At 66.0% G+C, this 12456-nt stretch overlaps 1 protein-coding gene across 2 annotated transcripts in view; it reads left to right on the forward strand.

Moving 5' to 3' along the window:
* CASKIN1 (CASK interacting protein 1) overlaps positions 1–12321 on the forward strand; it is a 31490-nt gene extending 19169 nt beyond the window's left edge. The window contains exons 11-21 of one of the 2 annotated variants that reach the window (XM_063171543.1): positions 1237–1452; positions 3234–3341; positions 3466–3584; positions 4865–4952; positions 6244–6341; positions 6481–6591; positions 6662–6763; positions 7191–7329; positions 7400–9514; positions 9617–10010; positions 10432–12321. In XM_063171543.1, coding sequence (XP_063027613.1) covers positions 1237–1452; positions 3234–3341; positions 3466–3584; positions 4865–4952; positions 6244–6341; positions 6481–6591; positions 6662–6763; positions 7191–7329; positions 7400–9514; positions 9617–10010; positions 10432–10528 — 3587 coding nt within the window. In that variant the 3' untranslated portion in view covers positions 10529–12321. The remainder of the gene's footprint in view (positions 1–1236; positions 1453–3233; positions 3342–3465; positions 3585–4864; positions 4953–6243; positions 6342–6480; positions 6592–6661; positions 6764–7190; positions 7330–7399; positions 9515–9616; positions 10011–10431) is intronic. The other variant, XM_063171544.1, reaches the window with a different exon arrangement.
* Positions 12322–12456: the final 135 nt, after the last annotated feature.

A 12456-nucleotide genomic window follows, 5' to 3' on the forward strand; every position in this document is an offset into this window, starting at 1 on the left:
GGTGCCCAAAGTGTGTGGGGTCAGCGTCCTCGTGGTGCCTGTGGGGCTGGTGCTCCCATCCAGCGTGCGGGGTCCGCGTTCCTGTGCTGTCTGTGGGGTTGGTGCTGGCAGCCCTGGGGTGTTTGGGGTCAGCCCTGGCTGCCCTTGGGCTGGGGGAGTGTTTGAGGTGCTGGGAGGTTGGTGCATGAGGAGACCCAGGGTGTCACTGAGGTTTGGGGGGACGGGCACGGCAGTGGGGTGGCAGGAGCTGGTGCTCAGGGTCTGTGCGGAGGCTGGGCACACAGAGAGCGTCTTTCCAGCCAGGGCCATCTCAGGGATCGGCCCCTGCTCCCCCACCCTGTGGCTGCCTGTTCCCATCCCCATTGCCATCGTCATCCCTTTAGGCTCCTGGGGGCGTCTGCAGCCCCCTGGGCTGTGCCCTCTGCCAGGAGAGTCCCAATGGGGCTGGTGCCTCTGCAGGCAGCACTGAAAGGCCCCACATCAACCATCTCACCCCTGCCCTGGGACTGGATCCTGGTGGCAGCCACACCATGGGGCCACGGGCAGGGAATGGTGGCACTTGAGCAGCGTCTCAGGAGCCCGGCAGCACAGGTGGCTGCTGGACAACCCACAGCACCCCTGGAGGCACCTGGTGCTGGACAGGCAGGGCCAGAGCCACCCTCCAGGTGTGGGTCGTGTGCCAGTAGCAGAGATGCCATCCATGACTCCTGGGCTGTGCTCTGTGGCTCCTGGGCTGCAGCTGGCCCACGGCAGTGCCAGCCGGGCTGTAGGTTCTGTACCCACCCCACTGGTGGCAGCAGTGTGGGGTGCAGGCGCTGTGTCACAGCTCACCCCTGGACATGGGGGTGGCAGTGCTGCGGCCCCAGCCCGGCCCTGCCTGCAGCCCCACTGCCCTGGGATGGCCCTGCAGGGAGCAGGACCCTCAGCCCGGCTGTGAGAGCCCGTGAGCTGACCCTGGGGCTGTCCCAGGGATGTGTCCGTGCCCTGTGCTGGGCTGTGCCTGTGCTGAGCTCCCGCTGCTGCTCCTCAGCCCTGCTCCGCATCACCTGGGTCCCGGTTCCGGCTTCTCCACGTCCCTTTGGTCGCATTTTTGATTTGCTGCCTTCTCCCCCCTTTCTTTAATTTTCTTTTATTTCCTTTCCTTTTTTTTTTTTTTTTTTCTTTTTTGGCGGCACCGAACGTGCCTCTATTATTTTGATTCTTTTCATTTTGTCTCTTGTTATGTTTTATTATCAGGTTCATGGGAGACTGTAACAATCCCCCAACACTTCCAAAAGATCCCGCTCCCGGCTTACGGGGCTGCTGTGCTAAACGGTGACGCCTCGTCCCATCCGTTCCATTCCCTGCCTCCACCTCCACCTCCACCACCACATTCCCATCAGACTCTTTTCAGTTCCTTTGGCTATCACAGGCTCTCCCCTAGCAGTGCCGACGAGCCGCGTTACGGACAAGGTAGTTCACCGCTCGCTTCGTGCTCTCCATGGATTTTCCTTTCTCTCCCTCTAAAGCGTGTGTCGAGTCCTTTCTCTCTGCTCGGCCTCTCGCCCCCACGGGGGCTGCAGGGCGTGTGTGTGTGTGCATGCAGCGTGTGCATGCGCGTGCATGCGTGCAGCGGGGGCGGCGGGGGCACTCGGGTGGCACGCGCTGCCACTGCTCCCTCCACACCCGCTCCGGGGCTGCTGGCACAGCGCGTGCCCAAGGCACAGCCACCCTCCCCACCCCGGTGTCCCTGTGCTCCTTTCCGGGTGCATGGGCACCCCCATGGCAGGGCTGGCAGCGCAGTGCCGCAGCTCAGTGCCACAGCTCAGTGCCACAGCTCAGTGCCACGGGCTCAGGGACCCTCTGCTGGCCACAGGCTCTCTGCAGGGCCCAGCTCTGAGCAGGTCCTGGCTGTGCACGCAGAGCTGGAAGGGGCTGTGGCTCTGGGGCTTTGCCAGGGGATGCTCCCGGGGCTGGCTCAGCGCAGGCAGAGCCCAGGTGAGCCCTGGGGAGCGTCCCCAGGACACAGGCAGGTGACAGATGCTGCAGGGCTGTGCGTCAGGAGCACCCAGGAGCAGGGATTGCAGGGGTTCTGTCCTCCATGGCTGGGGCCAGGGCTCTTTGCACATGCCCCAGTGGCAGTGCCTAAGGAGGTTGTGTTGGGGGCACTGGGTGGCTCTGCTGGCACCGGGGACAAGGGAGCACTGCTTTGCCCTGGGGCTTTCTCTCCTGCTGGGATCACATGGAGCTGCACCAGCCCAGACTCCTCTTGGTGTCACCGTGGCATGTGCAGCTCAGGGATGTCCCAGCCTGACTTGGTGAGGCTGTTTGTCCCTGCTATGCTCCTTCAGTGACTTTATCACCTGGTACCACCTGTCCCCTGCTATGGCTGGTGCTGTTGGGGCGAGCAGCTCCATGAACAGAACTGGCCAGGTTGGCAGTGGGGTGACAATGTCCCACAGCTGGTGGCGGGGTGGCAGTGCCCCATGGCTGGCAGGACAGTGGTGGGGCCGTGGTGGGGCCGTGGCAGCACTGGCCCTGTAGGGCTGTTGTCCATCTCACCTGATGCTGTTTTCCCCCTGCACTCGGAGCTGGCTGTCCCTGGTGCAAGTGGGACCTGGCAGAGGTGGCCAGCACAGAGAGCTGGTGAGGAGCCATGCCCTGCCCCAGAGGAGGACCAGGTCCTTTCATCCACTGCTGTGTCCCCTGTGTGTCACCTGGGTTTCAGCACCCAGTGTCCCCACAGATGGGTGCAGGCAGCTGCAGGGACATGGCCAGCACGGCCTGGGACAGCGGACGGTGGGGTGGGAACCTTGGTCCCCACTGCCTGAGTTTGCCCAGCTCCCTTTGCTCCCTGCACTGGTCATGTCCCCATCCTGTCCTGTGAAGGGATGGCACAGTCCCTGTCCCTTGTCCAGGCTCTGCCAGGGCACTGGATCACCCCACCATGGGTCTGTCCTGGCTGGCAGCGAGGAGGGGATGCTCTGCACGATGGAGCCCAGGACAGGTCACTGTCACCTCTGCCAGCTTGGGGTGGGACAGGGCCCTAGGATGGCTCTGGCATCCCTGGGCATGGATACAGCCGGGGTCCCCACACCTTCCCTGTGGGGCTGTTCCCACCCCGTCCCTGTGGGGCTGTTCCCACGTGCAGCAGTGCCAGTCCCGGGGCCGTGGTCACCTCCCCGTGCCACAGCCGTGCGAGGCGGGCACAGTGCCACAGGCCTGACAGCCGCTCTCTCTGCTCTGCCACCAAGGGTCCCGCGGGGCCGACATGAGCCCGTCCCACCTGTCCCCGTCGCAGGGCGGATCGGCCACGGCAGCGCCCGCCGAGGAGATCTGGGTGCTGCGGAAACCCTTCGCAGGTACGGCACTGGTGGGACGTGCAGCGCGTGCCAGGACGCGGCGGTGGCTCCGCGGGGCACTGCCACGCCGTGGTGTCCCTAAGAGCGGGGCACAGAGCCGTGACAGCCTCTCCCCTGTGTGCAGGTGGTGACCGCAGCAGCCTGGGCAGCACGGGCAGCGTGGCCTCGGCGCGCAGCTCGGGGAGCGGGCAGAGCGCGGGCAGCGGGGCGCACGCCCTGCACGCCGGCTCCGAGGGCGTCAAGGTAAGGAGAGCCCCGAGGCGGCCGTGCCAGCTGCTGCTGGCTGCACTGTGCAGCGTCTGCTGCCTGCCCGACCTCAGCTGGTGCTTGATAGGGTGCTGTGCAGTGTCATCGATACCCGTGTGCCACCAGCTGCGCTGTCACCAACAGCGGCCACCAGCGTGTCCCCTCCAGCTGGCACCTGAGTGCTGCCTGGGCAACCTGGGCTCAGGCCCTGCAAAACATTCCACAGGTCCATGGGGGCTGCTGTGCCATGTCTCTGCTGCCACTCGCAGGGGCCTCTGCACCATGCTCTGTCCTGCACACACTGCTGCCACCAGCCTGGCACACTGCCACCAATGCATTGCTGCCACTGGCCCAGCACACTGCAACCAGCACCATGCACTGCCACCACCAGCCTGGCACACTGCCACCATGCACTGCTGCCACCAGCACCGCGCTGTCACCAGTGCACTGCCGCCACCAGCATGACACACTGCCAGCAGTGCACAGCTGCCACCATCCTGGCACACTGCCACCAGTGCACTGCTGCCCCTGGCATGGCACACTGCAACCAGCACCATCCACTGCTGCCATTGGAATGCTACACTGCCAGCAGTGCACAGCTGCCACCATCCTGGCACACTGCCACCAGTGCACTGCTGCCCCTGGCATGGCACACTGCAACCAGCACCATCCACTGCTGCCATTGGAATGCTACACTGCCATCAGTGCACTGCTGCCACCAACATGGCACACTGTCACCATACACTGCTGCCACCATCGCTGCACACTGCCCTGCACGCCGCCCTGCCACCACTGCCACGACAGCCCTGCAATGCCCCTGGGCTGTGCCATTCCCTGGCGATGGCACCTGCCAGCCCACCGACCCCAGCACCCGCCAGCCCACATCCCCTGGCACCCTGCCTGCCGTGCCCACACCCCAGCGTGCGCCACGCTGCCAGCCAGGGGGCCTCCGTCCTGCGGGCACAGGGACCCCCAGCCCGCGCCGGCAGCCCGGGCTGGGCATGTGCCAGGCTGGCTTTGGGGCGCGGCGGTGCCGTGGGCTCTGCTGCCGGCAAAGCACCATCTGCTGCTCCCGCTCTCCCCGCTGCCGCCGAAATCTGCTGCAACCCTCCCTGCCCACCCTCGCCCGAGCTGGCAGCACCCGCAGCACCCACGGCACCCACGGCACCCGCGACACCGGCGACACCCGCGACACCCGCGACACGCAGCCCCGGCCCGCCGGCCCCTCCGCCCGCCTCACTGTGCCTGCTCTCCCCCCTTGCCGGGGTGTTTTTCAGCTGCTGGCAACCGTCCTTTCCCAGAAGGCTTCTGCGCAAGAGTGTGCCGTGGGCGATGGGCCGGCCAAGGCGCAGGACATCCCCGCAGGTGCGTGCTGCGGCCGCCCGGCTGCCGGAGCAGGAGGAGCCCTGGCCGTGCCGTGGATCCAGGGATTTGTCTTTTTTTTTATTGCCACGGCACCCGTCGCCAGAAGAAAAACGTGTGGGTAAAAAATGACTCTGTCGCCTTTCGGCTGCTGCCAGGCCTTCTCCTGCCTCGGTTAGTGGGGGCCCGCGGGGGGCGGGGGGCGGCGCGGGGCGGGCAGGGGGGGCACCGCCGCTCCCCGGCCCCTTCCCCTCCCGGGCCCCCCGCCAGCCCTGCTGGAGCCCGAGCGGGGTCACCCCCGCCCCGGCACCGCCGCCGCGCTGGGGGGCCGCGGGAGCACGGCCGCGCCACCGGGGCGCCCACGCCACGGGAGCGGCACCGACCGGGGAGCGGGGGGACAGACGGGAGAGGCACGCGTGGGCGTGGGGGGATGCCCGGAGCTGCCCGGGCCGCGGGCAGGGAGAGGCGGGCAGGGGGATGCGCTCAGGGGAGGGGGCGCGCACATGGAGGGCGGGGGGCACCGGGGAGGGGGCGCAGACGTTGCTAGGGAGAGGGGGAAGCGCTGGAGCCGTGCAGACGCAAGTGGGATGCAGACGGGAGGGAGATGCACACGGCAGAGGGATGCACATGTGAGGAGGATGCCCACGCGAGAGGGATGCAGATGCCCGAAGGATGCACACACAGGGGGGATGCAAACACGGGGAGGATGCACACGCACACACAAACACACACACACACATGGGGGATGCACACACAGGGGGGATGCACACACACACACACACACACACACACACGGAAGATGCAGCTGCTGGCGTGCGGGAAGGGGCTTCTCTTGTACATCCTGATCAGAAACATGAAGGAAAAATTTCAGGGCAGCCCTCCTTACCCTGGAGGGATGCCCGTGGGGGAGCCCAAGGGATGAGCAGCTCCTGCGAGCCTGCCTGGCGGGTGGCAAGGCCAGAGGAGTAGGACCAGAGGATTTTGGGCACAAGAGCCCCTCTGGCTGCTGCCTGGGCTCCACGGACACTGGCTCTGGGGGACAGCTCTGGCTGGGTCCCACTGCTCAGGGCTGTGCAGGGTGCAGCAGCTCTCCTGCCCCTCCCCGAAGAGCAGCACCCTGCTCGGGGCACCGCGGCTGCTCCGGGCTGCTGTGCTGGGCTGGGTGCCCTGTGTGCCCTCCTGTGCCTGCCTTGGCCCTGCCAGCCCGGGGCTGTGGCACCTGCCCAGGGCAGGGCTCGGCTGTCCCTTCCTTCGGCCGGAGCCGGGGCCGCGCTGACCGCCGCCCCTCCGGCAGGTTCGTCGCGGTCGCAGAGCGTGGCCAGCTCCCCCTACGCCCCCCAGCCCCCCGCCGAGCCCCAGCTGAAGAAAATGGAGCCTCCATCAGAGGGGAAGGTGAGCAGGGAGCGCTGGGTGCCGTGGGGAGCGTGGGGTGGGGACGGCTTGGGGGACAGGGGCAGCAGTGGCGGGTCCCCATCCCCAGGGCGGGTCCCCATCCCCAGAGCTGCCCCATCCATCTGTCCCCTCTCTGCAGAGCTCGGAGGCCGTGTACCAGTGGCTCTGCAAGTTCCAGCTGCAGCTCTACGCTCCCAACTTCATCAACGCCGGCTACGACATCACCACCATCAGCAGGATGACGCCGGAGGTGGGGCCGGGGGCGGTGGGAGGGAGGCGCGGCCGGAGCAGGGCGGCACTGACCCCCCTCTCTGCCCCAGGACCTCACGGCCATCGGGGTCACCAAGCCGGGCCACAGGAAGAAGATCGCCTCCGAGATCAACAACCTCAGCATCCCCGAGTGGCTGCCCGAGTACAAACCGGTGAGGGCCGTGCGGGGCCAGGGGGACAGAAGCCACAGCCACGGTGGCAACGAGTCCCGTCCTGTCTTTCGGGGGAGGGTGGCACTGGACAAGGGTGGAGCTGGCTCCATGGTCCCAGAGCTGCCCATGTTCCGTCCCGGCAGCTCCCCAGGGCCCATCGGGCTGCTGCCAGTTGTCCTCCCTGTGGATGTGGCACTGTGACACCCCTCCTGCCCCAATGTCTGGGCACAGTGAGAGGCTTCCCATGGGAACAGGGCTGGCAATGGGCCAGGATGCTTGTGGGGCACAGGGACAGCACAGGGACAGGGAGAGTCCCCTGGGGCTGCGATCCCTGAGCAAGATGGGCTCTCCTGTGTGCCGTGGGTGCCTGGGTGGCAGGGCCAGACCCCGCTGCCAGCTCCTGATCCATGCCCTGCACCCTCCCCAGGCCAACCTGGCGTTGTGGCTCTCCATGATCGGCCTGTCCCAGTACTACAAGGTGCTGGTGGAGAACGGCTACGAGAACATCGACTTCATCACCGACATCACCTGGGAGGACCTGCAGGAGATCGGCATCACCAAGCTGGGTAAGGCCCCGCGCGCGGCGCTGCCCACGGTGCCCTTGGCGGTGACGCTGATGGCATGTGCCGCCCGCAGGCCACCAGAAGAAGCTGATGCTGGCGGTGAAGAAGCTGGCGGAGCTGCAGCGAGCCGAGCTGGGCAAGTACGAGCCGGGCACGCTGAAGAGGAAGGCGTCGGGGCCGAGCCCAGAGGTGCTGGCCATCGAGTCCCCGCCGCCGGAGCCGCCCGAGTGCCAGTCGCCCAAGATGACCACGTTCCAGGACAGCGAGCTCAGCAGCGAGCTGCAGGTGGCCATAACGGGCGAAGGCCCCGAGGAGGCCCCCGAGAAGGCGCCGAACCCCGCGGGCCCCGCTTACCGCTCGCCGCCGGGGCTGGGCGGCCGCGCCCGGGGGATGAGCAGCTCGCAGGAGCTGCTGGGGGACGGCCCGCGGGGCCCGCCCGCCGCCGCCATCTCCAAGAGCCAGGAGTACCTGGCGGAGGGGGCCGGGGAGAGCCCCCCCGCGCCGGCCAAGGAGAGCCGCCCGCCCCGGCACGGGCACCCCGTGAAGCGCGCCAGCGTGCCCCCGGTGCCCGGCAAGCCCCGGCAGCCCTTCCCCGCCTCTGCCGGGCAGCTGACGCCGCCGCAGACCCCCGGCAAGGCGCGGCCCTCGTCCCCGCAAGGCCCGGCGGCCCCGCACGCCACGGCCAAGGTGAAGCCCACCCCGCAGCTGCTGCCGCCCGGCGAGCGCCCGGCCTCGCCCCGCTCCCTGCCCCAGTCGCCCACGCACCGCGGCTTCGCCTACGTCCTGCCGCAGCCCGCCGAGGGCGAGGCGGCGCCGCCGGGGGTGCCCGTGCTGCCCGTCTCGGTGCCCGTGCTGTGCCTGCCGCCCGCGGGCGAGGGCGAGGAGGAGCCGGGCAGGCCGAAGAAGCGGGCGCACAGCCTGAACCGCTACGCCGCCTCCGACAGCGAGCAGGAGCGGGACGAGCTGCTGGTGCCGGACGCGGGGCCCTACGCCACCGTGCAGCGCCGCGTGGGCCGCAGCCACTCGGTGCGGGCCCCCGCCGGCGGCGACAAGAACGTCAATCGCAGCCAGTCCTTCGCCGTCCGGCCCAAGAAGAAGGGACCCCCGCCGCCCCCTCCCAAGCGCTCCAGCTCCGCCATCTCCAGCGCCGGCATGGCCGAGGACTTCCCCAAGGAGGGTGAGGGCGAAGCGGCCGTGGGAGCCCCGAGCGCCGAGGGCGAGGGCCGCCGGGAGCAGCGGCGGGCGAGCGACCTGGGCGGCAGCGTGGACACGGGCAGCGCCGGCAGCGTGCGCAGCATCGCGGCCATGCTGGAGATGTCGTCCATCGGCGGCGGGGCCCGCGCCCTGGCGCTGCAGAAGCCGCACGTGGCAGCCGGGCCGGGGCCGGCGCCGGCCAAGGCGCCCGAGGGTTACTACCTACAGCCCGGGCCGCCGCCGGGCAGCCCCGACCGCGCCCGCGTGGCCACCGTGCTGGCCACCGTCAAGCACAAGGAGGCCATCGGGCTGGACGGGGAGGTGGTGAACCGGCGCCGGACCATCAGCGGCCCCGTCACCGGGCTGGTGGCAGCCGCCCGCCGAGAGCGCGCCGACAGCGTGCGGTCGGAGGCGGCCGCCGACGGCCCCGGCGAGCGGCTGCGGGTGGAACGCGGCGGCTCCCCCGACGGCATCCCCTTCGCCGAGGACGGCACCCTCACCATCAAGCAGCGGCCGCGGCCCCTGGGGCCGGCCCGCGGGGAGACGGGCGAGGGGCTGTCCCCGGCCCACCGCCACGGGGACCTGGCCAAGGTGGAGGCCAGCGCCACGCTCAAGCGGCGGATTCGGGCCAGGCAGAGCCAGCAGGACGGCGTCCGCTTCGTCCTCACCGAGTCCGACACCGTCAAGCGCCGGCCCAAAGCAAAGGACAAGGAGCCAGCGCTGGAGCCGACCACGCTCGCCGTGTACCAGAACGGCACCGGCACCGTGAAGCGGCGGCCGGCCTCGGAGCTGAGCGGGGCCGAGCCGCCGCCCGCCCCGCCGCCCGCCGCCCGCCCCGACGGCCCCGAGTTCGCCCCGCCGCCCGCCGAGCCCAAGAAGCCCTTCAAACCGCCGGTGTCTCCCAAGCCCGTGCTGACGCAGCCGCCGCAGAAGATGCCCGGCCCGCCCGTGCCCGTCCCCAAAAAGGTGCCCATCCCGAGCCCCGGCAGCCCAGGTAGGTGCCCCGCCAGCCCCCGGGACGGGCGCTCCGCGGGGCGGACGCCGGGGGTCGCAGCCGGCCCCGCCGCCCTCCTGCCCCTCTCCTTTCTCTCCGCAGAGGTGAAGCGGGTCCATGGCACGCCGCCCCCCGTGTCCCCCAAGCCCACGCCGCCCCCCACGGCGCCCAAGCCCCCCAAGCCCCACGCCGCCATCCAGTCGGTGAGCGCCAGCTCCACGCCGGCGCCGTCGCCGGCCCGGCAGCTGAGCCCCGCGGGCAAGCCCTCGAGCACGCCGCCCTCGCTCTGCTCCAGCCCCGCCAAGCCCCTGTCGCCCGGCGCGCAGCCCCAGCAGGTGCCCGTGAAGCCGCCCCGCTCCACCATCGCCAGCCCGTCCGTGGACAGCGGCGGCCCCGAGCTGGCGCAGCAGAAGCTGGAGGAGACGAGCGCGTCCCTGGCGGCCGCGCTGCAGGCCGTGGAGGAGAAGATCAAGCAGGAGGACAGTCAGGCGGCAGAGTAAGGGGGTGCAGGGGTGGGGTGTGGGCCCCAGGAGGGTGTGAGGCCACTCGGTGCCACCGAGCACAGCAAGCCATAAGGAGCATGCACAGGGATCAGGCTGTGACGCCACGGTGGGAGTGAGGTGGTGCTGGGGGACACTGGTGGGGCACCAGGGGACCCTGGCTGGAACTGCCCTGGGGAGGTGACACTGAAGGTCATCTGGAGCAGCATGGGCAAGGGTGGCATGTGGGTGCCCTGGGGCCTATCTTGGAGAGGGGACACAGGAGACATGGAGGTTGAACACCGTGCCACGGCACTGGGAACACAGTGCTGGGCACCGCAGCACAAAGGGGCAGGAGGGCCGTGCCATGGGGCCCAGGGGACTTGTGCCCTGTCCCCATACCATGCCCTGCCCTGACCCGTCTCTGTCACTCTCCAGCTCGGCCGTGGAGTCGAAGAGCACCGTGAGCATCCTGGACGACATCGGCAGCATGTTCGACGACCTGGCGGACCAGCTGGATGCCATGCTGGAGTGAGTGAGGGGCGCCAGGGCCCCGAGAACCTCAGGGCTTACGTGGGCACAAGGGCACAACGATCCACGACCCCCCGGCCCCGCCGCCCTCCCCCCGTCCCCTTTGTACAGCCGTCCCCTCCCGGACATCCCGTCCCTCGGGGTTTGCACAAAGAAGAAGATACCTCAGGATTGTGCTCACGGACTCGGCGCCGGCTCCGGCAGGACTCCCTTTTGCAGAAGCAAAAAACAAACGAACAAAAACCACAGAAATAAAACCCGACAGAAGAAACAAAGCAACACAAAGCTCCGCACCGGGGCTCGGGGGGCTCGGGGCTGACCCTGGCAGCCGTGGTGCCGCGGGTCACCGCCGCCCGAATGTAGCACAAGCCCTGCCCGGTGGCTCTGCCAGCCGCGTGTCACCGACGGCGTTTGCTGGTGGCGGGGCCGGGCGGGCAAATGCACTTGGGTTTCTTTGCTCCGTTTTTAATTTTGATTTTTAAACTTTGTTTTCTTTCTCGGTCGGCGTTGGCGGGGGCGGGCAAGGCTGGCGGTGGCCCTGGGGGCAGCGGGACGTGCCCCTGCCCGGCCCCTCCCCGCCTGGGGACAGGACGGTGATAAGCTATTAAAAAAAAAAAAAGTATTAATTTATTGGAGGGGAAAAAAAAATAAAAAAAAAAAGGATATAAAGCAGATTTCCCCCAACCCCAAAATAATAAAAAAGAAATAAACTTTAACAAATATATATTTAAAAGATTTAAAAATATTAGCAATTATATATAAAGCAGTTTAAAAGAAATCAAGAGAAAACTGGATTTTAGCTTGAGAAAAACTATTAGATTATACTAAGCTGTGTGTCTTGTGGCAAACTCATTCTAAGAGTAGCACAATATTTACCTTTTCTCTGGGTGGAAGGTACGTGCGAGCGGTTCTGGTCGGGTTTTCCGTTGGGATTCAGTGTCGCGTCTTTCTTTTTCCACCGTTACGAACTCAAAGGATGTGCCTTGTTTTATGGAGGTTTTTGTTAATTCTTACACCGGAGGTGTTTCATTTCTTTTGGAGTGTCTTCAGGTTTGGTTCGGTTTCTTTTCCTCGCTTTTGCTGTCGGTCTGTGTCTGGGTGCGTGTGGGTGTGCGTGGGTGTGCACGCGGGGTGCGTGTGCCCGGCGCGTCCCACGGGATGCGCCGCTGTATATTCCTGTACAAACCGGAGTTGGAGTCTGGTTCAGTCGCTTGAGTCCTGATGAATGCATTTTTTGCTTGTGGTTTCCAAACAGAAGTGTTGCTGTTCCTTTCTTTCTCTCGAGACGTGGAGTGGTCTCTCCCTCCTTCCCTCTCCCCCCCTGCCCTGTCTCCCCCAGTCTCTCCTGTTGTGGTCGCTGATCCAGATGTGTTTGGCACAACTTTGAAATTTCTTTTGAAAAAAACAAAAAACCAACAAAACACAAAAAAAAAAAGACTTTAAAAATAATTTAAAAAAATAAATAAATCACCCGCCTGAAAATATCTGTTGAAAAGAAAAAAAAATATGTATCTAAAAAAAAATCCATAAAGTTCTACATGATGGATATATACATATATATATTTTTTATGATTAAGTTATGGACTCTGTATCGTATCCCATCTGTCCAGCTCTGCATCTTGGTGCTGCTCCCTGCTCTTCTGTGCTTAGATTTCACCTCTACTCGTCTTTATTCTTCCTATTCTGAATTGTAGATGGCTCGTGGTGCTGTGAAGACGTTTGCTCCTATACCAAGTCTGGCAACAAATATTTAAACAAAAATAAAAAAATAAAACCCCTGCCGGGCTGCCACCACTGTTTGTGTCCCCAAGCCTTCCTGAGTCCTCGTGGCGTGCTGGGTGTTTGTGCTGCACAGTCTGAGGGCACCCCTGGGTGTCTCTGTGGGGTGCTGGGGCCTGGCTGGGACCTGTTCCCTGTGGAGTGTAGGGCCCA

Source organism: Melospiza melodia, chromosome 18 (genome assembly GCF_035770615.1).
Source record: "Melospiza melodia melodia isolate bMelMel2 chromosome 18, bMelMel2.pri, whole genome shotgun sequence".
Taxonomy (NCBI): Eukaryota; Metazoa; Chordata; class Aves; order Passeriformes; family Passerellidae; genus Melospiza; species Melospiza melodia.